This window comes from Gymnoscopelus microlampas (assembly GCF_963454915.1).
Source record: "Gymnoscopelus microlampas genome assembly, chromosome: 9".
NCBI classification, from domain to species: Eukaryota; Metazoa; Chordata; class Actinopteri; order Myctophiformes; family Myctophidae; genus Gymnoscopelus; species Gymnoscopelus microlampas.
The window spans coordinates 34,968,721-34,991,673 of NC_139946.1; the positions used below are offsets into that span (position 1 = coordinate 34,968,721).

At 41.1% G+C, this 22,953-nt stretch overlaps 1 protein-coding gene across 2 annotated transcripts in view; it reads right to left on the reverse strand.

Moving 5' to 3' along the window:
* Window positions 1–10,772, reverse strand: part of lepr (leptin receptor) — a 39,181-nt gene extending 28,409 nt beyond the window's left edge. Inside the window, exons 1-6 of one of the 2 annotated variants that reach the window (XM_084067075.1) lie at window positions 10,523–10,772; window positions 7,133–7,186; window positions 6,094–6,146; window positions 4,507–4,734; window positions 2,363–2,492; window positions 1,544–1,734 (exon numbers count right to left, since the gene is read on the reverse strand). In XM_084067075.1, coding sequence (XP_083923201.1) covers window positions 1,544–1,734; window positions 2,363–2,492; window positions 4,507–4,734; window positions 6,094–6,146; window positions 7,133–7,134 — 604 coding nt within the window. In that variant the 5' untranslated portion in view covers window positions 7,135–7,186; window positions 10,523–10,772. The remainder of the gene's footprint in view (window positions 1–1,543; window positions 1,735–2,362; window positions 2,493–4,506; window positions 4,735–6,093; window positions 6,147–7,132; window positions 7,187–10,522) is intronic. The other variant, XM_084067076.1, reaches the window with a different exon arrangement.
* Window positions 10,773–22,953: the final 12,181 nt, after the last annotated feature.

Consider the following 22,953-nt stretch of genomic DNA (forward strand, 5'->3'; position numbering starts at 1 on the left):
GTGAAAGGGAAGTGATTCTTCTACCTGAAGCCGGTGGATCAGGGCCCACTTGAAAATCTCGAAAGCGCTCACGAGCGACTACCATGTGACCACTTGTTAACCCATTCAATCCGGGAACGCATCTACAAATGTCTTCTAAATCCTAACTGGTTTCTGAAATACCTGTTTTTATAATAACAATGCTCAAACTTTTTCATATCAAGGACCACCCAAAATTATATGTATTTGGCCGCCGACCCCCCATCTCAAAATATGTTGTTCCAGGCACCCCCAGAAGCAAAGATTTCATTTACAAATGTTCGCTTTAAAAATATATATATTTAAAGATTTGAAAAAAATTGCAGATCTACAAGCTCATAGCTCGTGCCGTGCTGTGAGCTTGTATATCTGCAATTTTTTGAATAGCCAAAGTAGAAAATAATGATTATAGATAAAATCTAAAATGACACAGATGCGTTCCCGGATTGAATGGGTTAAGTGGTCAGATGGGGCAGGCTGCATGCATTTTCAGAGCATGTTTATTTGTGCACCGGCTTGGATCAATGGAACTAACATAGTAGACATTAAGTTCCTATTTATCTGTATCACAACACATCTTTCAAGGTTTCCTAACCCTAACACTGTGGAGATCTCAAGAAGAGATCAAAGAAGAAACACCACTTCAATTTAGGCATTCAGCAGACACTCTTATCCAGAGCGGATACAAGTGCAATATCACAGAGTGACACACACACACACACACACACACACACACACACACACACACACACACACACACACACACACACACACGGCTGTTCTCTTCTCAGTACTCTGATCAAGTCTCCACTTGACAACTGAATGAGACGTTAGAGATTTCATGAGGCTGTAGTGCCAGTAACTGAGGAACTTTATATGAAAAAGTGAGTGCCAGTAACTTGCAGACTGGAGTGTAAAATAACTGGAAAACATACTGACCTTGTAGGCCTATCCCTAATGTTTTATGTGATGGAGTGTTGTGCCCATGTACAAGGATTTGTGAAATTACACATTTCGTGTTGTACAGTATGTGTATTGATGTGCACAATTTTGTTATCAATCAATCAAGGGTGTTTTCAATGTGCTATTAAACTGCTTTGATTAAGCTAACGGCCTGACAGTCTGACAAAGATTAATAGGACACTTGGCAAAGTTAAAGTGACCTATTAAATCTAGATGTGTGGAGAAGTAGTCATCAAATCCATGACAAGCAGGCAAAAAAAGGGATGAATTGTTGTTGTTTTTTTATTTAGGAATATGTCAAAGGTTTAATTTTAGATGATGATGACATGTCATGATAACCTTGTCTTCCTGGTGAAGTTTTGCAGTGTTATGGCATATTGCAGGGGTTTTCAAATGTGTTTTTCAAGACCTACATCTCTCAGAAATAAAACCCTCTACTGATTTAGCAAACTAGATACTACACGGGCACATTTAACCTCCCCTGAAGTAATCTCAGCTGTTTCTACCATGTGTATAAAAAGATAAAGAATTAACGCAATAGCTCTCTCTCTCCCTCTCTTACCAGGATTGGGAGGAACATGGAGCAGGACTGGAGGAGCCATGACATTGGAGATGTTGACATTCAGCACAGCGATGAAGCCTGTCGCACCGCTGAGAGTGATGGAGCACACCACGGAGTCCTCTCCCTCACAGACGACAGGACTATCAGACCCACCATCTCCAGCCTTCATTTCTGGGTTGTCTTCATGGGATCTGGGGTAAACACACATGGTTATGGTTGTCACGATGATGACATTTCACTTGACGATTAACAGTCATTAATGATTTAAGATTAATTATGGAGATAAACCTGAATTTACCATATATTAGATCATACTGTGTATGTTCACAGGCAAAAGTTACATGTCATAGAATTAAATACAATCAAACATGTCATGACTGGAAGTGACATTTAGCAAATATCTAATGCTTGAGAAGACAAACCACCATGTGTGACTGAATGTCTGTTATCAAATCTCTGTTAGATCAGCAGTGGACAGATAGGCTTATCTATTGTTAACCTGTAATGTTTACTGTGTAAACAGAGGCTTAGTCTCTTTGTGCAAAATGGATAGGTTGCCATTCAGATCACACACACACACACACATTAAATAGATTCATTTCACACACACACACACACACACACACACACACACACACACACACACACACACACACACACACACACACACACACACACACACACACACACACACACACACACACACACACACAAACGACCAACCACTATTTACTCTCTGAGGGAAAGCAAGCGAGGAGGCATAACAAGCTGGATGAAAGGAGAGACTCTTTGAAAAACAGACTAGAGCTTCATACTCACACCAAGCGCTGTAAACTCACTGCCAACCAGCGTGCAGCCGACGTGCCCGTCGGTCGGGTGTGAGACTTAAGATCACATATTACATTCTCCCACTTTTCATCAATTCTGCACCGGCTGTCCAAGCAGGCATCTGAAAACAAAATCATAATTGCATGAGTAGTTAGTACCAACAGCAACAGAGGCATCGTCCAATTATACAGTAAATTAATTATTACAACGCCTCAAGGGCTCTGCTAAATGCCCTACTCTTCTTTCAAATCAGTTCTTAAAACTTGCTTGTACCCAGAGGTCTTTCCATCACAAAGTATTTTTAACTTCATTTTATATTTTATATAATCGTCAATGTTTTGCTGACTTTAATTAAAGCACTTTGTTATTTTTAATTAAATTATTATTAGTAGTAGTATTATTATTAGTATTATTAGCATTATTAGTATTATGGTGATGACTCAACCTTGAATGAATCGGACTGAGTGACATAAAATAAATGAACTCAGCTTTTAATTATAGGTCCATACAAGGTTTCAAGTAAAACAAAGAGCAAATTAAGCTCCCTCCTCCTATACTTACACTATGAGCTCTAGTCTTGAGTCAATTATAAAGTATTACAATTATACCCTCGGTCAGAGTGTCAGAGTGATTTTTCTTTGTCTTTTTTTTTTATTAAAAGTTTAAAGAAAGTTGTATAAGAATATATTGTATCATGTACAAGGGAGATCCATGCCTGCCTATCCTGGCTGAATCAAATTACCCCCTTGTCATTCTTAGAAACTTAGAGCATGTGTGGGCCCTGGTGTGCACGTGACACAGAGCTGAAAGCTCACCTCCATCTAAATGCCACAGAGAGCCATCAGCAGGGACAGAACAGCCCTTTACCTTTCCCAGTTAATTATCATTACCTAGACCTGGACCCGGAGGGCTTCAGATAACGACATTGATTAGGATCTCAAAAAATCGATCCAACAAACCAATCTCCCACAACACCATAACCAGTCTCAATTCTGTCACATCCACCACTGCCCCCATGCTAACTGACAATGAACAAGCAGTTTAAGACAATGCCTTGCTTTAAACAACCTTAAACACGTTTTAAATTAAACACTTGAATGCTTATTCTGAGGGGAACATTCACCAAAAATGGTATAGACGGGTAAAAGCGGTCGGAAAACAGTTGCAACTCTAGTCTATTTCTCTAAGACTAGAGGGTTTAAGTGGTTAAAAAACTCTCTCTGTGTATGTTTCCCTCCTTCCAGCTTTGCTTTCAGACAAATCAAACACAGTGATCTTTCCTAGCTAGGGAGCAGAAGTGAGATTTGTGACTGGTCTTGGATTTTAGTGATAAACAGAATGGGAGAGCCTCATTAGTTGGTCACAGCTGGAGACTAGAAATGGCATATGGGTCCAAAGGAACTGGTCCCAATATATTCAGTGGTGTTTCTGATGGTGATAATGTATGTTAACTTGAGCATTCTGATAGGTCGTAATAGTGTTATTAGAATATAACATTTCCTCTGAATTTCTTTGTGAGGTTAATACACAGCACATCACATCATGCACTAAAATGTTTGTTGGATATATCCTATTTCCTAACTCATATGAGCACCTTTCACATCTTCACTTTACTGATAAAAATGAATCATCATAGCAGTTCTTTAGTCACTGCACATGAGGCAAGAATCTTACACATACATGAGGAAGGGAGTACTGATTATAATGATTAAATTGCATTTCATATCTTGTCTGTTCCACACCTCTAAGGTCAGAACCATATTATGACAGACAGACCAATTGCTCAGTGTTGCTTTCCTTCCTTCAGACAAATGAAAAACATTCACCCTGTCTGCCTAGGGAGCAGAGGTAAGATTTGTGACTGGTCTTGGATTTTAGTGATAAACAGAATGGGACAGCCTCATTAGTTGGTCACAGCTGGAGACTAGAAATGGCATATGGGTCCAAAGGAACTGGTCCCAATATATTCAGTGGTGTCTCTGGTGGTCAAAATGTACCTTGAGTTACCTTGAGCATTCAGATGTCTGATAGGTTGTAATTAGTATTTAAGATTTACTTCAAGGGTACATAATCTCAAATATTAATATCTAAGGAGAGCAGGCATGTCAAAGAAAAACAACAGCCATTGGACTTACCTCCGCTGGGCTCATTTATATGAAGTTGGGATGCACTTGTTGAGCTGCTAAACTTGCAGTGGAGGGAGAGTGGGTGGTCTGATTCAGACTCATTTGTCACAGACCCCATTCTGGATCTGCCCTGTTCCTCCTCCTTGATGGGGTGGCCTGCTGATGAGTCACAGCACAGCACATCATGCCATGGGAGGTCCAGAGAGCCCCCCTTCTTTGGCACCAAAGACAACACACCTGAGACAAAAAAGAATGTCTTCCTTAGATGTTGTGTCCAATGAAGGACTCCCTGACAATTAGAATTTATTTGGCATTTTCTGGTATTGTGTTAATAACAGCTTGTCAGCTTTTTCAGGATTTAACTTGAATTACTATACATGTTGTGTAAATTAGGTTTGCATACAACCTTTCTAATGTGATATCATCTCATATAGAAATATTTGGCTTTTTTCTGTCCGTTTCTCACTTTTTGTATTCATGTAATGTGTGTGCAAAGGGGGTAAAGGAGTGGGAATGTCAGACAGGCAGGCAGGCAGGTGGGTGATGTTTATTGACTCAAGCGCCACTCAGGAATCTTCTTCTAGGTTTGCCAGTATGTACTGTACGAGTGAACTGTATGAACTGCATGACTTCCCGTGTGTGTGTCTGTGTATCTGTGTGTGTGTGTGTGTGTGTGTCTGTGTGTGTCTGTGTGTGTCTCTCTGTGTGTGTGTGTGTGTGTGTGTGTGTGTGTGTGTGTGTGTGTGTGTGTGTGTGTGTGTGTGTGTGTGTGTGTGTGTGTGTGTGTGTGTGTGTGTGTGTGTGTGTGTGTGTGTGTGTGTGTAGCCCAGGGGGAAATATGTCCTCTTTGGTCATGTGTCAGTTCTATCTCAAACAATCAACTGCTGTCTTCAATGTAATGGAATCAAAAAGATTACGTGGACTTATGTGAAGCAATATTACCAGCTCAGTGGGCTTGTGATCAGAGTGTTCGCCCTGAGACTGGGGGGTCAGGGTTCAATCCTCAGCCAAGACTATTTTTTTAGGACAAAAACAATGGTACCCAATGGCTCTCTGCTTGGCACTCAAGGGTTGGCAACTTGGCATCAAGGGTTGGATTGGGGGTACGTCATACTAGCGTCATGTCCAGGAGCTGTACTTGTACATCAAGCTGCCACACACTAAGGAAACAGGAGATAGGCTCCTGATGTATGGGGCCACATGGCTCAGGAACCTGTGGTTCCCAAGGGCAAGGCTAATTAACTATAGGACCAATATTACGTCATTCAACCACATATTTTCCCTCAGTGTTACATAATGAATGCCATTTCACATTGCATTTGAAAACATTTTAAGTGCCATTCAGGAATTGGGGTTTCTCATCACTGAGCTCATCGTGTAATGAGTATTGCACCATGTGTATAGAAGTATATACGTGTATATATACAGCACACACACACACACACACACACACACACACACACACACACACACACACACACACACACACACACACACACACACACACACACACACACACACACACACACACACACACACACACGGAAAAGCCAATACAGAAGCTGAGAGTTATTTGGTGTTGGAGTTGGAACTCACCATGGGAGACAAGTAAAATATTTACTAGGAGAGCCAACATTGCAGTCCAAACCCTGTATAGGATGAGAGAGAGAGAGAGAGCGATAGAGTGTGTCATAAGAGGTTGTGAGGGATAGAAGATGAGGGGGGAGATAAGAGAGAGTAGCAAAGAAGAGGTTGAAGCAGCTGGTGATGTAAGTTGAGTGAACACAATTTTACTGTAGAGGGATAGCATCAGGCTATCACAAGGGAACACAGTAGAGTAGTATGCAACGCGTGCCACTGACACAGTCACTTCAATGCTAGCTAATTTAGTCACTGTTCCACAGCACTGTGAAGGAACAGGTAGACCAACTTATCTGCCAGGTTGATACATGTTAAACAGAACTTCACCCATGCAAAGTTACAACACAAGGGACACTGGTTTTGCATTGAAACCTGTCAGCAATTCCTGCAGTGTGGCACAAAGTGAGTGGGAATTTTTAGAGAAGATGATAGCCTACAAAAATATACTTGAATTCAAGTATATAAACACACAAACTACACACAAACGAAATGTTTAATTTTTTTGATTAAAATGAGCATCAACCAATCTTGAATTGCCTGACCACTGACCAGAACAGTGACATTGCTATAAACAAAATGTGCTGGCTATTTATATTCCATCAGTGATGTTCATGCAAAATGCCTTAAAGGAGTAGTTCACCCAAAAAATGACTGTTCTATCAATTGCACACCCCATGAAGCCTTGAATTCCTGGATTATTTTTAGTTTTAGTCGCATTCCTGAGCCAATAATTTGATGACCAGTGTATTTCCGGTAGGACACAAAGAGTCTACTTTGTGTCTCCTACCGGATACATTATCATCTTTCCACCGGTAATCAAATTATTGGCTTAGGAATGCGACAAAAACAAAAACAAATCCATATCCATGAATTCAATGCTTCATGGGGTGTGCAATTCATAGAAAATAAGTCATTTTTTGGGTGAACTACTCGTTTAATAAGACTCATGCCTTATTAATCCTGCTTCGTGCCCCCGAGCCAATATAGTACTTACATTGTATTCACAGCTTAGTGGGCATGGCCTGGGCTTTGGCTGCGATAAATATCACTGAGGAGGGAGAACACAAAGACGTTAAGACTTTGCTTAAGGTCACGTATACAACGAGTGTCAAAGCAATACATTTAAGCAAGGAACAGCCATTTAATGGTGAAGGAAAAACTGTTCAAGGTTCAAGAAAATGTATTTGTCACGTGCTCATTTCATGGGTGGTTAAATATTGGTGTGGTCATGATCACTGGTCATTAATTCTTGGAAGAAGTACTAATCTCACAAGTCTGTTACTTCCTTGGTACATCCTCTGTCCTTTGCTTAAAGAAGAAACCACTCAGGAACCAGGCAGCACAATCTGGGAGAAAGAGGCAATTTTCCAGCAGTAGCATTATCAGACAGACACCAGACTGTTTGTTGGATAAATAATATTTCAGAGGCAGCCACAGGACCCTAACCAATATATGAACACCCAGCTTTCACATCTTCGCTTCACTGATAAAAAAAAAAGAAGTCATCAGAGCAGCTGTTCAGTCGCTGCACAGGAGGCCACATTCTTACACATAACACAACAAGGGACTACTGAAGATAATGGTTAAATTGCCTTTCAGTTTTCATCTGTTGGACGCCTCTCCTGTTAGCAAGTCAGCACCAGGACAGACAGACCATTTGCTCAGTGCCAGATAACAAGAAGCTATTTGCCTTGTTTGTTCTTTTTTTTCTCACTGTGTGATCAAGGTTACTGTTACTTGTCGTCTGGGCAACTTACTTCAATTGACACTGTAATAATGAATGCACACATTATTCTGCGCTCTGTTTTTCACCAAACAACAGACAGATGTAAGTGGATAGAATGCAACATAACACAAGCTCAGTGACGACTACTGAATTTATTGATCCACATCATGCTGTAAAAACAAAAACAGCACCATGGACAGCTGCCATGTAGGCACCTGCAGGCTAACCCATCATGTGCACCGGCGGGTGTTAATGCATGTGTATGTGCATTTATGTGCGCATGACTGTCAACTGTGGCTCATTGTTGAAAACAATAACAGAAGGGGGGAATGGATGACTACACCAAAATAGTCAATGAGAGGTAAATGGCGGAACAGTAAAAGACAGTGTGCAATGCATCATATACACACCTGTCACAAAGTACACTTGCACAAAACAAGCCATACTGATGATACACTATTATAGAATAGACCATCCAGTCAAGCTCCTGGGAGAGATAACAAGTGGGTATTTAAGGTTAGCCCTGATAGATTTTGTTTTATCACTTTATCTGTTTAATGCACAATAATAACTTGTTGCACTGTTGGCTGTTTGTCATCAGCACGATGACAAACAGCCAACAGTGCCAAGTCATTATTGTGCATTAAACAGATAAAGCGATAAAGAAAAATCAATCAGGGCTAACCCTAAAATAGCCTATCTGCACCAGTGAAGGATTACACAAACACATAACTATTGAATGTCAATATATATCAAGTTAATAGGCTACTGCAATGCTGTGAGGGCTATGATTGAAATGTCTGGAGCCTACTTAAAGTACCGCACAGCATGTGTGACCTTCTTGGCCTCTGCCAATTTTCCTTTTCTTGGGGGGAAAAAAGACAAAAGAAATATGTCCTTGATTATCTGAACTAAATGAATACCTATTGTTTTCCGATATTCTATTTAAATCCAAGACAGACTCGTTGTGTGCCTCAAGGGATCCAAAACGTCCGCCAAACCAGCTATTATTCATTTAGGTCTGACTCACACCCTCTGCCAGCCGGTATACACCCGGCGCGCCGGGGCTTGTTTCCAGCAGAGGAAACCCTGAGTTTCTCTGTTGTCTGCAGTGGTGGAAAAAGTACTCACATCTTTTCACTTAAGTAATAGTATCAATACTGCAATGTAGAAATACTCTGTTACAAGTAGCCTACAAAACATTTACTTGAGTAAAAGTACAAAAGTACTGGTGTCAAAATGTACTTAAAGTACCAAAAGTAGAAAGTAGGCTACTCATTATTAATGAGTACTTTCTACTTTTGGTATTTTAAGTACATTTTGTCATTATGCAGAATGTCCACACACAAGTTTTCAAATGTATAAAATGTATACAAATGTTTTGAAAATAGCAGATCTACAAGCTCACAATGCATAGCATCATGACTCATTGTGAGATTGTAGATCTGCTATTTTTAGGTGGTTAATGTATGTTTTGTAATAATAATAAAAATCTACAAACTGTAACTAAAGTTGTCAAATAATTACAGTGTAGTAAACATACAATATTTAGTTGTGGAGTAGAAGCAAAAGCAGGCTACTGAAAATTGGAAATAGGCTACTCCAGTAGCCTATTAAAGTAGAAAATACCTCAAAATGTTACTTAAGTACAGTACTTGAGTAAATGTACTTAGTTACTTTTTACACCACTGGTTTCCAGCTGTAGCACTAGCAGCAGAGGAAACCCTGAGTTTCTCTGTTGTCTGTTATTTTTTCTGTTATTTTCAAGTCGTTTCTTGGGAGACGGCAATTATATGACTAATGTGACTTATGGCGTACAGTACGATGTTCACACATACGGTCTCGTTTAATGTCTGACCTAACAAAAAGAGCATTTTTAGTCATTCACAAAGGCTTTGGGGGGGGTGGCAGGGGGGGGTGGCATGAAGACAATAAAACTGCCAAACTGTTTGCTCCAATCGGAACCTCTCCCTCCACTGTATAACTCCGAGATGAGGTCCCGCTGCGTACGCTGGCAGCAGAGCGCGACACCGGCGAATATTGGCCAGTATTGTTGAATCTTACACTTTTCCGCACACCGTATCCATAAGGTAAAGGTCGCCACCCCTGCTCTCAGATGTTTGACATTTTAGCGGTAAAGAAAATTTAAGCGAGGTGTTGAAACAAGAGTTTAAATCGCTTATTTAGTCAGCCCATGGCCAGTCAACCCCCGTCCGCATGCGCAATACTGCTCCCGTTGAGGTTGCATTGGGAAAACATGGCACAGGCTGACTAGAAAAAGCAATTCAAACGCTTGTTTCAACCCGTCACTTAAATTTTCTTTACCGCAAAAATGTAAAACATCTGAGAGCAGGGTGGAATACCTTTACTGTTTGGATATGATGTACGGAAAAGGGTAAGAATCAACCATATTGGCCACCGGTTCGCCGTGTCGCACTCTGCCGCCACCCCACGCAGCGGGACTTCATCTCGGAGCCACACAGCGGAGGGAGAGGTTCCAAACGGGGGCTATAGCTGAACCAGTTCGCACCTGTGCAAGAAATATCTGAGGAACGCAGTTCTGCCTGGCGACAGCAGCAGTGCGTGAACTATTTAAACTTTTAAACAGGAGAATTAATGAAGCTACTGCTCTACTGTGTTATTTAATGAAGTCCTTACTTAGCTTAGATGATCTCCTGGGGTGTTTGTTGTGGCACAACTCTCCACTCGACGCGTCCCAAAGTCACGTCCAGTTGGGGGGTTTCCAGTCCTCAGTCTCAAAGTAGCCACAATATAGTCTCTGTTTTTGGCGTTCTAATACTATATTAATGTCGGACTTTCCCCCCAGTAATGATTATAAATATGTGTTTCTCTCCCACGTTCCTCCAGTTCCCCTGACTGACAATAAAGTGTCTGGGCTCAGCTGTAAAGTGTGTGAACATATGAACATAGAGGCGCGAGAGAGAGAGAGAGAGAGAGAGAGAGAGAGAGAGCGAGAGGGAGAGAGAGAGCGAGAGTGACGTCAACAACACTGAACACCGTCGTACCTTCTCTTTCTACAAGGCTCTACTTGAAAACTCGGCTATAAAATATTATTTCATGTATTTCATATTATTTCATGTAGCCTACGATAGTATTGATCCTTAATTTCTTATTCACAATCTAATATTATCGTGTAAGAGGAAGCTTCGACCCTTGAATGAGTCATCCACGCGTATTTATGTTGAAAACTCACTCGGCAGTTGATTGATTAATATTCACTTACCCTTTTTATATATAGCACATTAAATTGTTTTATTATGTATTCTCCTATCTATATTTTAAATGGAAAAACTCAATTAAAAAAGAAAAGAAAACTCATGCACTCATTGTCTTTCCCCCTTCAGCTCACTTCTAATGTATAGTCACGGTTCTAGTTTAAGGGTATTGTAAGTAATATTGATTATAAATGTCGTTATTCTAATGTTACCGATGAACACACAAGGCTGTGTGTGAGTGACCTCATCCAGGATGATGTCATACTGTGCAACATGAGGCTGGCTTTACAGAGACACACATGGCGTCATACATAACCCCCCTCCAACAAAAAAAAATCATGCCAACCTGGTCATCAAAGCCCACTAGCCCAGCAAACAATATTTGTATTGACACACTATAAAATAAATTAAACTCCATTATACACTGTCTTCAGGCCCGGATTGGACGGTCTGGCACTTCTGGCAGATGCCAGAACGGCCGGGCAGTCTAGGGCCGCGGCCAAGCCAAGCAAAAAATATATTTTTTAAAATTGTAAAAAAGAAAAAAAAGAAAAAACACCCAACCCTGCACCGGGCCACCGCCCACCGGCCCTTTAAGAGAAATTGGCCGGCCCGGTCCATTCACTACATTGTCATAGGGGGGTTGAAGTGATAGTGACACTTTGGTGGAGGGGAGGTAGAGACTTTGTTCCCTCCGGCCCCCGCTCAAGTGGTTTGCTCCGTACATTTGACGTAAACCACCTTTAAAAAAAAAAGCCGGGTGGATTCTACTGGCAGGAGAGAATGGAGAGAAAACAAAACAAAAAAGTAAAGGCTGATGCGGAGAAAGTACGAGCTAAAAAACGAAAATGTCTGGAGGCTGATGCGGGGAAATGTTTAAAGATAACAAAGATGTTTGCCCAGCAGCAGTCTGCTGAAAATAGTGTTAATGTCGGTCCATAAGCAGTCAGTGCTCGCACAGCAGTCAGTGCTCACACATGATGTGAGCGAAGCTTTTCCACATTAAAATGAATCAAAAACCGTCTGAGGAGCACAGCATCACAGGAACACCTCGAGAGTCGAGGCCTTTATGCTGATGGCAATTGAAAAAGAGACTCTTGTGTCTAAGTCTTTGGACAATGACTGCATCATCGACGGAAAGGGCACTGATGCGACAGCTGCTCATTCAATAAGGTAGAACATAGCCTACAGTACGTGTTTATTAATCTATTCTATTCTATTGTGCGTTGGTCAATAGAGGATAGACCCCTTAACAGACGACGTCACACTGGCTGCACGCAGCCAGTATGCGCGCAACGAAACCCATTATATCAGGTCTCGTTAGGACGCGTCTCACTAGCCAACACACACAAGAGGGGGTTGGGGTGTGCTGAAACCAGTGCACCCCGAAACAGGTTGGGAATTGATTGCGTGAAACAATCACCTGTGCGTCCAGGCTCAATGTTAGTAAACAAATAATTGGTCTATATGCGCATGCTTAAAGTGAATGGCACATCGAGTGGCAAATCGAGTGGCAAAGCAACATGCAAAATGAGTTTAACATTGTTTAATGTTGTTTAATGAAATCAGATATGACTTTTCTGTTGCATGCATGGGCTGTCAAGGCCAGAAAGTATTTTTTTTGACACTCAGTAGGCATTCCTGCATAACTTCCGGGTTTGATGATGTCACACGCATATCCTCTATTAATTGGGCAGCTGCTGCTGTGCGCTGCTGCTGTGTGTCTTTACGCAGTGCAATTTTGGTGTGTGCGTTACAGTTCTTGTGTTTTTGGCCGCCGTGCCCTTCTCTTTGTCTCAGGGTGAATTTGGTTGTAACAGACTAAAGAGTTTAACTATTTGGTGTGGCCTTATTTGGCCTTATGATGCTGCAGCTTGATGTGAGATATGGTGCCTGCAGCAGCAGCCAGTGTTGTCAGGTCGGCTTATACATTTTCCCCAAGATTTTATTTGAAAATAGCAGATATAATAGCTCACAACGATTTGTGACGCGTTCGGAGCTTGTAGAGCTGCTATTTTCTATATATGGCCTAAAATACAAAGTAGAACAAATAAAGTGAAATCAGGCAAAAATAAGAATTCAATTACATAACCCTAACCTAACCCTAATCCTAACCCTAAAACCGAAATAAAGTCACCAGAAACCGAAAAGAAACTAACAATTAACCGCAATTAACCGCAAAAAACGGGTGCTTTTGGAGAACTGCTTGATCTGCCCGACTTTACAACGGGCCCCTCACTCCTCGGCTATACACTGATACATACGTCATACTAATTGGAGGCCATTCTATGACGTCAGTAGTGATGTCGTGTTGATGCAGGGATCGCCATATATGGGCATAACAGGGACACAGACAGACAGAGGACAGATACAGAGATTTGCAGAGATGCAAAAGGCCCACATGTGGCCCATAGGGGATGTGTTGTTCCTTAAAGGAGACATCCGGTCATTTTAAGTGTTATTTTTGATGTGTGTCAAATCACTTAACAACGTAGAAATGAAAATCGCGTGACTCCACAGATCCCCCTATCGACCCCCACCGTTGGCATTATAGGAGTATATAGGATAGCAGCAATTCGCCTATTTTAACAAATGTAAAGTCTGTTTTTTTCTCCTAGTACTCATTGTGGAGTCCCATGATAACGTAACAGGCGCTAAAACTCCGAGAAGCTAACGGCTAATAACAGAACGAGCTAATGCTGGGGCTGCTTATCTCTCTGCATGGCAGCCCCAGGTTGCCAGGTCGGGAGAGAAACCAGCAATTTTCATTTCTACGTTGGTAAGTGATTTGACACACATCAAACATAACACTTAAAATGACCGGATGTCTCCTTTAAGGTCCTTACGTCTTCGGAGTGTGACAAATACACAATCCGCAATTGCATCTATTAAACTATTCATTTTTTGATACCTCATTTATACTGGTCTGGTTGGTGTTCTGAATTTACAGTCAAACATAATACATCACATAATAACATCACTTTATCACCGCATTATATTTGCATTCTGTATGGATGTGCGATGGTGACACAAACAGCAGTTTTTTAATTAATGTAAATTAATCACAAGAGCTAAATGCTCATAAGGACCATTACACCCAAACAGACTAAAGACGTGGTTGTAGAACAGTGTAGTGTGTGGTGATGTTGTACGTACATTAGCCTACGACAGTCTACAAATTAAGCTAAGGCCCATGGGCTTGATAACCACAGTCCGTCTGGTGCTTGTATACACTAAAAGACATGTTTGTTTTCAAATGTAAGCCCTATATTTTGATTGGTCATCTCTGGACAGATGACACATGAGGTGCTGAGTGAGGTGAGCTAAAATTGCTTGCTCAGGGTGGGACAATGTCGGGTCTCTGTAAAGTGTCTTGATGTGATTTGACACTTAATCAAATTGAATTGAATTGAATTGAGTTTGCTGCTCGAAATAAACTATAGCCTTATTTAAAGTGATAAACTATTTTGATCTCTTTCCACTATTAACTGCTGTGGAGAAATGAACTGCCTGATTTCCAGGAAGGTTCATCTAGCCAGGAGATTTAATGTGCAAAGCAATTTCCATGGCAGTCCAGCCAGCCGTTTTTGAGATGTTGTTTGGGACCAAAATGTTGGACGGACGGATGGACGAATTAACATCACGGCGCCGTGGGGGCTAAATATCTAAATCCAAAATGTTGGTATGATGTTTCTGCTGGGTAGCCTACAAGTGACATTTATGTGGATCACTCAAATTGCCAACTGCAGTTTTGTAGGGGTATGTGTCAGGCAGTGGGAGCCTGGAAGCTTGCAGTTTTCATATGTTTTTCTCCCATGTGTTCTTGGCAGTCATGTGACTCTGAAATCAACACAAACTGCTTTTAGGGCAGATGTCATAGGAGGGACACTGCTGAAGGCAAAATACATAAAGTGTGAATTAGTACTGTTATACTTTATTAAAAGAAAATTAATGTGACATTTACCATCATTGCCTTTACATTACCCCTGGGTGTTGGAGCGCACATTAACTGTCTGTAGATGATAAATTGAAGGCTGGTAAGAATGCTGAATTGGGAAAATATCATAAGGAATGCCATGGCCTTTGCTGTTCTTCCCTTCTCTCTCTCTCTCTCTCTCTCTCTCTGCGTGTGCCTGTGCACTTATGCGTGTGTGTGAGTATGTGAAGCTACTGTAAGATTGACCAAAATGTGGTTACAGTCCTGAATAGGCTATTAAAGGAGGAGTTCACCCACAAAATGACTTATTTTCTATCATTTGCACACCCCATGAAGCCTTGAATTCATGGATTTATTTTTGTTTTTGTGGCATTCCTAAGCTAAGATTCAAGGCTTCATGGGGTGTGCAATTGATAGAAAATACCGGTAAGTCATTTTTTTTTTTCGGTGAACTCCTCCTTTAAGCTCATTGAATGGAGTGCACAGACAGCAAGGACAAAGTGAAGTTCATTGGTGCTCTTTAGTTACTGTTATTCATTGCAAAATGCAGCCTAAAGCATTTTGGGGGCAATTCTGTGGGAATCTGTGAATCCTTACAGATTGTAGTCATCTCTATCAACTTCAGTAATGAAAGTAATGTTCATCCTGGCCCAAACACGAGGCCCACACATTTCCAAGCAGTGCTATTGGAGCAAATGCCTTTCTCCCTTTGTGGAACCAAGACACATCAGCAGGCAACAACAGTTCCCCATTTAGGTGTTTTTGTTAGTTTGTGTATACTGGGGACCACACTACTGCACCCAGACCTGTTGTTACACTTACACTTTTGTCTAGATATGTTTTTCTAAATAACTGAGCATAGCTATACGTTCTGTTTAATTGCTATACATTCTTGTGTATTCTTATATCACATATGTATGTATGTATGTAGTGTGTGTGCGTTTTTGTCTTAGAGAGAGAGAGATTGGGAGAGAGATAATTCCCAATGTCAACATCAACATAAATACTATCAGTACTATTGATGAGAATTGATATGACGTAGAAACGTTGTGGTTGTGTGTGAGTGACTGATTGCGAGTGCCTGCCCACTAACACCTTATGACGTATAAAGTGTGTATGCAAATCTTTTACTGCTATGAAGACGGAGCTATATTTCCATAAAGATTTCCCTAATCTGCGTCATAGTGAAGCTGCATTTTCTTTACTCATCACCTTACTGTTGCAGCTCAGTGGCTTTATATAGATATATTATGCTCCTCTGCCAGCTGGCATACTTTCCTCTGTGCATGCTGCAATGGTTTGATGTTATTCAGCATCTGCGCATGAGCATCATTTACACACAAACACGCACGCACACTCGTACACACACACATCTAAAATCTCTTAATATGAGTCACAAGATAAGGGGGGAAAACAGTGTGTGGAACACAGAGGGGTGTGTCCTCATTATTTGCCTGTAGGCACATTTTGTTTCAAATGGACCATAAACCAAGATTGACATTATCAGATAACAGCCATACTCACTCACTGTGAGATGTTTTCTGTCATGCCACCATACTACGCTGCTTTTGATGGGAAACCTTCCTGTTTTCATCTGGGCCTGTCCTGTGCAAATTCCAGTCAACTCTGTTGACGTCACAATCAAATTGACAAAATCTTGAATGTTGAGTGTACAGTATATACACTGGGAAACCATCTGTCTAACAGTGCGCTCCCAATGTCTGCAGGGTTGGACAGGCAAGGGAACGACACACTTGAGAATAGTGGTTCAACAGAAATACTCACTAGAATTAGTTTTTATATACATCTGTATAAGTTTAATGGAGTTAGAGAAGTTGCTTTGCTGCTCCTCCTCACTTCTCTGGAAATACCATCCCTTTTGAATCAACTGAGGCGATGACAGTTATCCATTTTGCTGCCAGGTAGAATAGGTGTGTTCCAATGCTGAGTAGGTAGAACCTGTTATGCATGTATGCATCATAATATCACAACAAATCGCAACATGACGTGTTGTGAGCTTGTATATCTGCTATTTTCACTTAATGTTCACCTATTTTCACTGAATGTTCGCCTATTATGAAATGCCCATAATAGGGATAGGTGGCTATGGACACTTTCTCACAATGCATAAAGAAGTTGCAGGCCAAGAGCCAGGCTTACTGCACTTTCAGCCAAACTTACTTACTGTACAGTACTGGAAATAGCCTAATGAATATACTGATGTGCACATCAAACTGGTACAGTAGCTTAAAGTCGAAGTTTCCAAACGATGGGCCGAGGCACACTGGTGTGCCGTGTGACAAGTTCAGGTGTGCTTTTGGATTTTGTGACAACCACACCTTATCATTACAATATAACTATATAATATAATTATTAGAGGCAAATGCTATACCCTATATATATATATATATATATATATATATATATATATATATATATATATATATATATATATATATATATATATATATATATATATATATATATAATTATTATTATTTATATATTTTCTTCATGCCTCAGTGATAAGATTACAATCCACATGAGAGACAGTGCTAGAAAGGGAAACACAAAGCAGGGGGATGATGATGCATTTGAAATGAAGAGGTGACATCATTCGCCCTGTCTAGTATCATGCCACCCTGGATGACATCATCCTCTTGGTATATGTAATGCTCCTAAAGAGGATGGCCTCCTGCAGTATGTAGAATCTCATACATTATTAAGGAGCGGGTTCCCCCTGTTTGAAGAGCAGAGGCCGGCTTTCACACTGTAGGGTCCATTGGGACACACACGACACACAATAACAAAGAAGCTGTGTCAAAATGATTATAAAGAACCAAAAAGCTCTATTCATCTATTATCATAAATAGGGTATTTGAATTGGTGTATGTGATATAGTTCAGCTTGGGGAAAAAAAGAAAATCCCCTTGGGCAATGGCATGATATAAAATCACATTAATGAATATCACATGCAAATGGTAAATGGACTGCCTTCATGCTATTCCTAGTCTTTACGACCATTCAAAATGTACTTCACATTCCCCCATTTGCACGCACCACAACAGCAGAACACCACACCTTTCACATTTATGCAGAACCCACCGATGGCTGAGACAAACATGCAAGTCAGTCACCAGATGCCCTCTCTACCCCCTGAGCCATTACCGCCCCCAGGTGACTACATGAAAGCAGGGTGATCACTCTGCTGTTTCAAAAATAATGTAATGATATACATAGAAAGACAGTTCATATCAGAGTGGCAGGAGTGTTAGTGGTCCCACAGAAGGGTTAAAGGGTTTATCTGGGTTAAAGTTTAACCCATTAATACTTGAGGCCGATTCTACAAATGCTCTCTAAATCAATAGTTCTCAAACTATTTCTTAATTCAAAATAATTCAACATGTATCAAACACTCAAGACTTTTCCAAAATGTTTGAAAATAGCATATGTACGCTAACGTAAAATAAAAAAAATCACAGATGCTTTCCCTGTTTTAATGGCTTAATAACTGAACACCAAAAACAAACAGTATGCAAAGCACAATGGAAACAATTTTATTCATTGGCTCTATTATTTTATTTTAGCAAGCTGTCTCAAGACACTGAGACCTGAGCAAGTACGTATTTGGCAAAGGAGCAAAGAAAACAAGCCCTTTAACGGGAAGGCTCTGGGTGGGGGTGGCCATCACCGTGTTGGGTTAAAGAGTGTGAGGGAGGAGAGAGAGAGTGAGAGAGAGAGACAGAGAAAGAGTTAAGAGAGAGAGAAAGTGGGATGACACATATGGGCAATAACAATAACTGTCCTCAGCCGTATTCAATAGAACAACACACAAAAGACTCTTCATAATGTCACTACATAATACTGCTGGAAAGTCACAGAATAAAGTCCAAGTTTCCTCTGGTTTCCTTAACGTTGCCAAGTCTCCCATGCCAAAGTTTTGGCAAATAATAGCTATAATTAGGTTTTTGTTCAAATCACACTTTAACTCCACACCAAAGTGTTTACATGGAGAAAAGAAATGTATTGCAGTGGTTTTAGGTGTAGTGAAAACAGAAGACAGAAGACAAGAATGGAGATTAGTTATTTAACTGTGTGCTGGTAACATACATAGAAGATTTTCCACCTGAATCACTGACAAACTGTCCTCTGGCACCTCTCAGTTTGCCAAGATTTAAATCCACACCAGAGACCTGTTACTCACAATTCTACATAGACTGAGATTGGCTATTTTAACGCATTCTCTCTGAAAGGGTTGTGTAATTGAAACCAGTTTTAGTTCCCAATCCATCCGTTTAGATTCTGTGCTACACAGAAGCTTCTCATGAATTCCAACAAAAGCTGGCATATAAATGCTGCATTTTATATAGCGCCTTTATCCAAAGCACTTTACAAAGGGCATTACATTCACGCACTGACAACAGAGGCAACCATGCAAGGCACCAACCTTATCATCGGGAGCACATAGAGGTTAAAGTGTCTTGCTCAAGGACACTAAGCCAGGAGGAGCTGGGGCATGCAACCGGGAATTTTGTGATTCCCAATATCCTATATCCTGAGCCCCTGTATACTGTAATGTAGAATACTCTTTTATCACCTAAAAAAAACGTAAAGCTATTACTGTGTACATTAATGTCACCTTTCTATTAACACTTCTTGAGGGAAGAGGCATTAAAAGCAGGCAGAGCGAGGGGGAAGTAAATATAACGGTGCAGTCACACCAAACTGCACCCTAAACCATTGTTAACTCCTGGTGAGAATACACTTGCCACTGATATTCAGAGACGTGTCCACTCCGTGCAGTGTGTGCACGTTTTTATAGAACGTGAAAACATGTTTCTCAACTTCAAATGATGATGATGATGTTGCTTAGGCTGGCTAAATGAATTGGTCAAATGCTTGGCTATTCTCCCTGAAGGCCTAGCTGAAGACACTTGTCAGTTTAAGCAGGTGAAACTCTGGCCCAGAGTTTTGGTTTGCCTGCATTGATTTAAAAATGCTTCAGAAGTTTATGTATAATTACTATGATGATTATTATAAGCCCCTGACAGTGTGGTGTTATGCCAGTGTTCACTTAACACAGATGAGATTTTCTGAAAAAAATGTAACTTTAATTTAACTCTGAACCCATAACAGTTCATACACATTGTGTTGTCCTGTGGGGTAGTAGCCTTAGCCTATATACAGTAACAATTTTCCAAATTGCAGGAGATTCTCAAGTTAGTGGTTTTCCACTGAAGTTTAAAATTACCTTGGATGTATTTTTCCTGTTTCCTGTATAGAAAAACACACGCACGCACGCACGCACGCACGCACGCACGCACGCACGCACGCACGCACGCACGCACACACACACATGAAACAAAACTGAAACCTGCTTAGGCCTGCTCGTCATGAGGTTTGTGAAAGAGCAATCCGGGAAGCCAACAGTTAAAAAAAAAAATCTGACATGAGAGATTAGTGAAATAGTAATAGAGTATCCACAGATTTGAAAAGCAGCTGGGCGTCAGCTCTGGCCAAAAGTCAGTTCTTGGGAAAGAGTGTGAACAACTCAACTCAAATATTTATAGCACGTTTACAACCACACAAGTGCTGAATAAGAACAAGGTAAAAGCAAGCAAAGAGAGCAGAAGAAAAACTAAATTCAAAGAAAAGAAAAGAAATTAAAAGAAACAAACAAGTTAATTAGATCAGGAATCAGGAATAAAACAAAAACAGCTAGCATATCAACGTGTAGACTACAGCATCAAAAGTATCCACAGCAAGAGTACACATGATCAAGCAGCATTAAAGGCCAGGGAGAATAAATGGGTCTTTAATAAACATTGAAAAACTTCAGACAGAGGACTCTGAGCAGAGCGAATGTGAAGAGGCAGGGTGTTCAAGAGGCAAGGACATGAGACAGAAAAAGAGAAAGACAGACAGCAGAGGGTAGCACGTTCAAAACACACCAGCTATAGGTGGTTATTTCCAGCCATCTGCACAGTGTATTGATATTCAGAATGTCAACATTTTGTTTAAATACTTTTTTTTAAACTTTCATACGTCGTTTGACAAGAGCATTTGCTATAAGTGTCTAAGTTGTTCTATTTCTCTGTTCATAAAGGTCAGCTCTAATACAGTTAACATGTCTGCCCTGTCCCTCTCCCTCTTTCCCCAATTAATTTTCATTAGATATTATCAATCCTCTTTCTTGTCCTTTTCCTCCTGAATTGTCTCTCTCATTTACCTCGGTGTCTGACAGAGCTGAAGAGTGATGTGCACACACACTCACACACGCACGCGTCTGCACGCGTTCGCGCACACACACGTGCGTGTGTGTGTGTGCGTGTGTGTGTGCGTGTGTGTGTGTGTGTGTGTGTGTGTGTGAGTGTGTGTGTGCGGCGTGCTTCCTAAGCAAAAACAGAGCATGCAACCCAGTGGTTTCACAGCAGCTTAACTAGACATCCATTATCAGATGTAATGGGTCTTATTAGTGAGAATACTCGTCAGTTGGTACAAAATGGCCTCCTGGAGAGCACAAAGAGGAGAGTTGTTCCTGTTGCAGACAACATCTTTGTGTTGACAGCTACGTGGCTCAAGGCTTCGGGTTGTGATGTATAATGTCTTGTTAGAAGCCGAAGCCAAAAGCCCCAGGGGAGATGGGTAACCCTCACTAATCTGCTCTCTTTTCATTTATTTATTTGTTTACTTATTTCTCTACTGATACAACCCTACTGTTTCAGAATGATGGAGATACCATCATCAATTAGACCTTCCAGTAAAACGTGGGCAAAAATCCTTGATAATGCGGGCTAAAACTCTTGATTATGCATAATTATGCGCCATTTCGCTGATTATATGGTAAATTATGCGATCGCATAATCGCATTTTTCTGGAGGGTCTAATCAATGCCTCTCCCTATAGTACATTTACTGGTATATCCACACGCACCACCTCTCCTGTGTCTCTTCCCTCTGAAAACCTTTTCACCCACATTCTCCGCACATAAGGTCACCCACCCACTCTCTCTCTCAGCCTTTCTCTCTCTCTCACACACACACACACACACACACACACACACACACACGCACACGCACACGCACACGCACACATCTTTATTTTCCTGCCTTTCTCCTTTTTCCCCTCACGTGTACACACACAGAGGGACACACATTTTTCCTACCTCACTTCCCCATTCTCTGGTCGGACAGAGGAATGAAGGAAACATAGAACAGACCAGCGAGTGCACCTTTATTCCTTCCTTTATCTCCATAAAGACGCGGAGCAGAGAGCATGAAGGAACAGGAGATAAAGAGAGAGAGAAAGAGAGAGGGAGCTCGTATAAATGAGCCACTGCGTATACTGCGTAGCTGGTGCGTCAGTGGGTTTTATGGCCTCAACTTAGTGAGCCATTGCTATCTAGCCAGCACATTAGTAGTAAATGGCCAGGGAATAGAGTAGGGGACTGTCATCTGGTTGAGGACAGGAGCTGGGTTCACACACTGTCATGTTGAAATACTGTACTGTAACTGTAGATGTATGCACTCACTAATGGGTCCATTTCCTAACCATTTGAACAAGGCAGCACTCACCATTGTTTTTCACGAACCTACCAGTATTTATTTATTTCAGGTCAAGGTCACCTGACCCCCAAAAGCACAGAGCACAGTAGAGTGAGTGAGCGATTTAACTCTGAGACTGTTTCACATTCACTGATTTAACCACTTGAACCCCAGCATCCTTATTCTGGGGGGGGGGGGAACATTTGCAAGAAATAGCTGATCAACAAGCCCACAACGGGTCACAACGCTGTGTAGACAGAAAAAAAGCGGTGCGAGCAAGTACAGTTGTTAAATTAATACCCAGATTTCAACTCTGCAAAGGTGGCTTTTTTCCTTGTTCACTGTAAACTCCATTTTTCCGCTTTTACATTT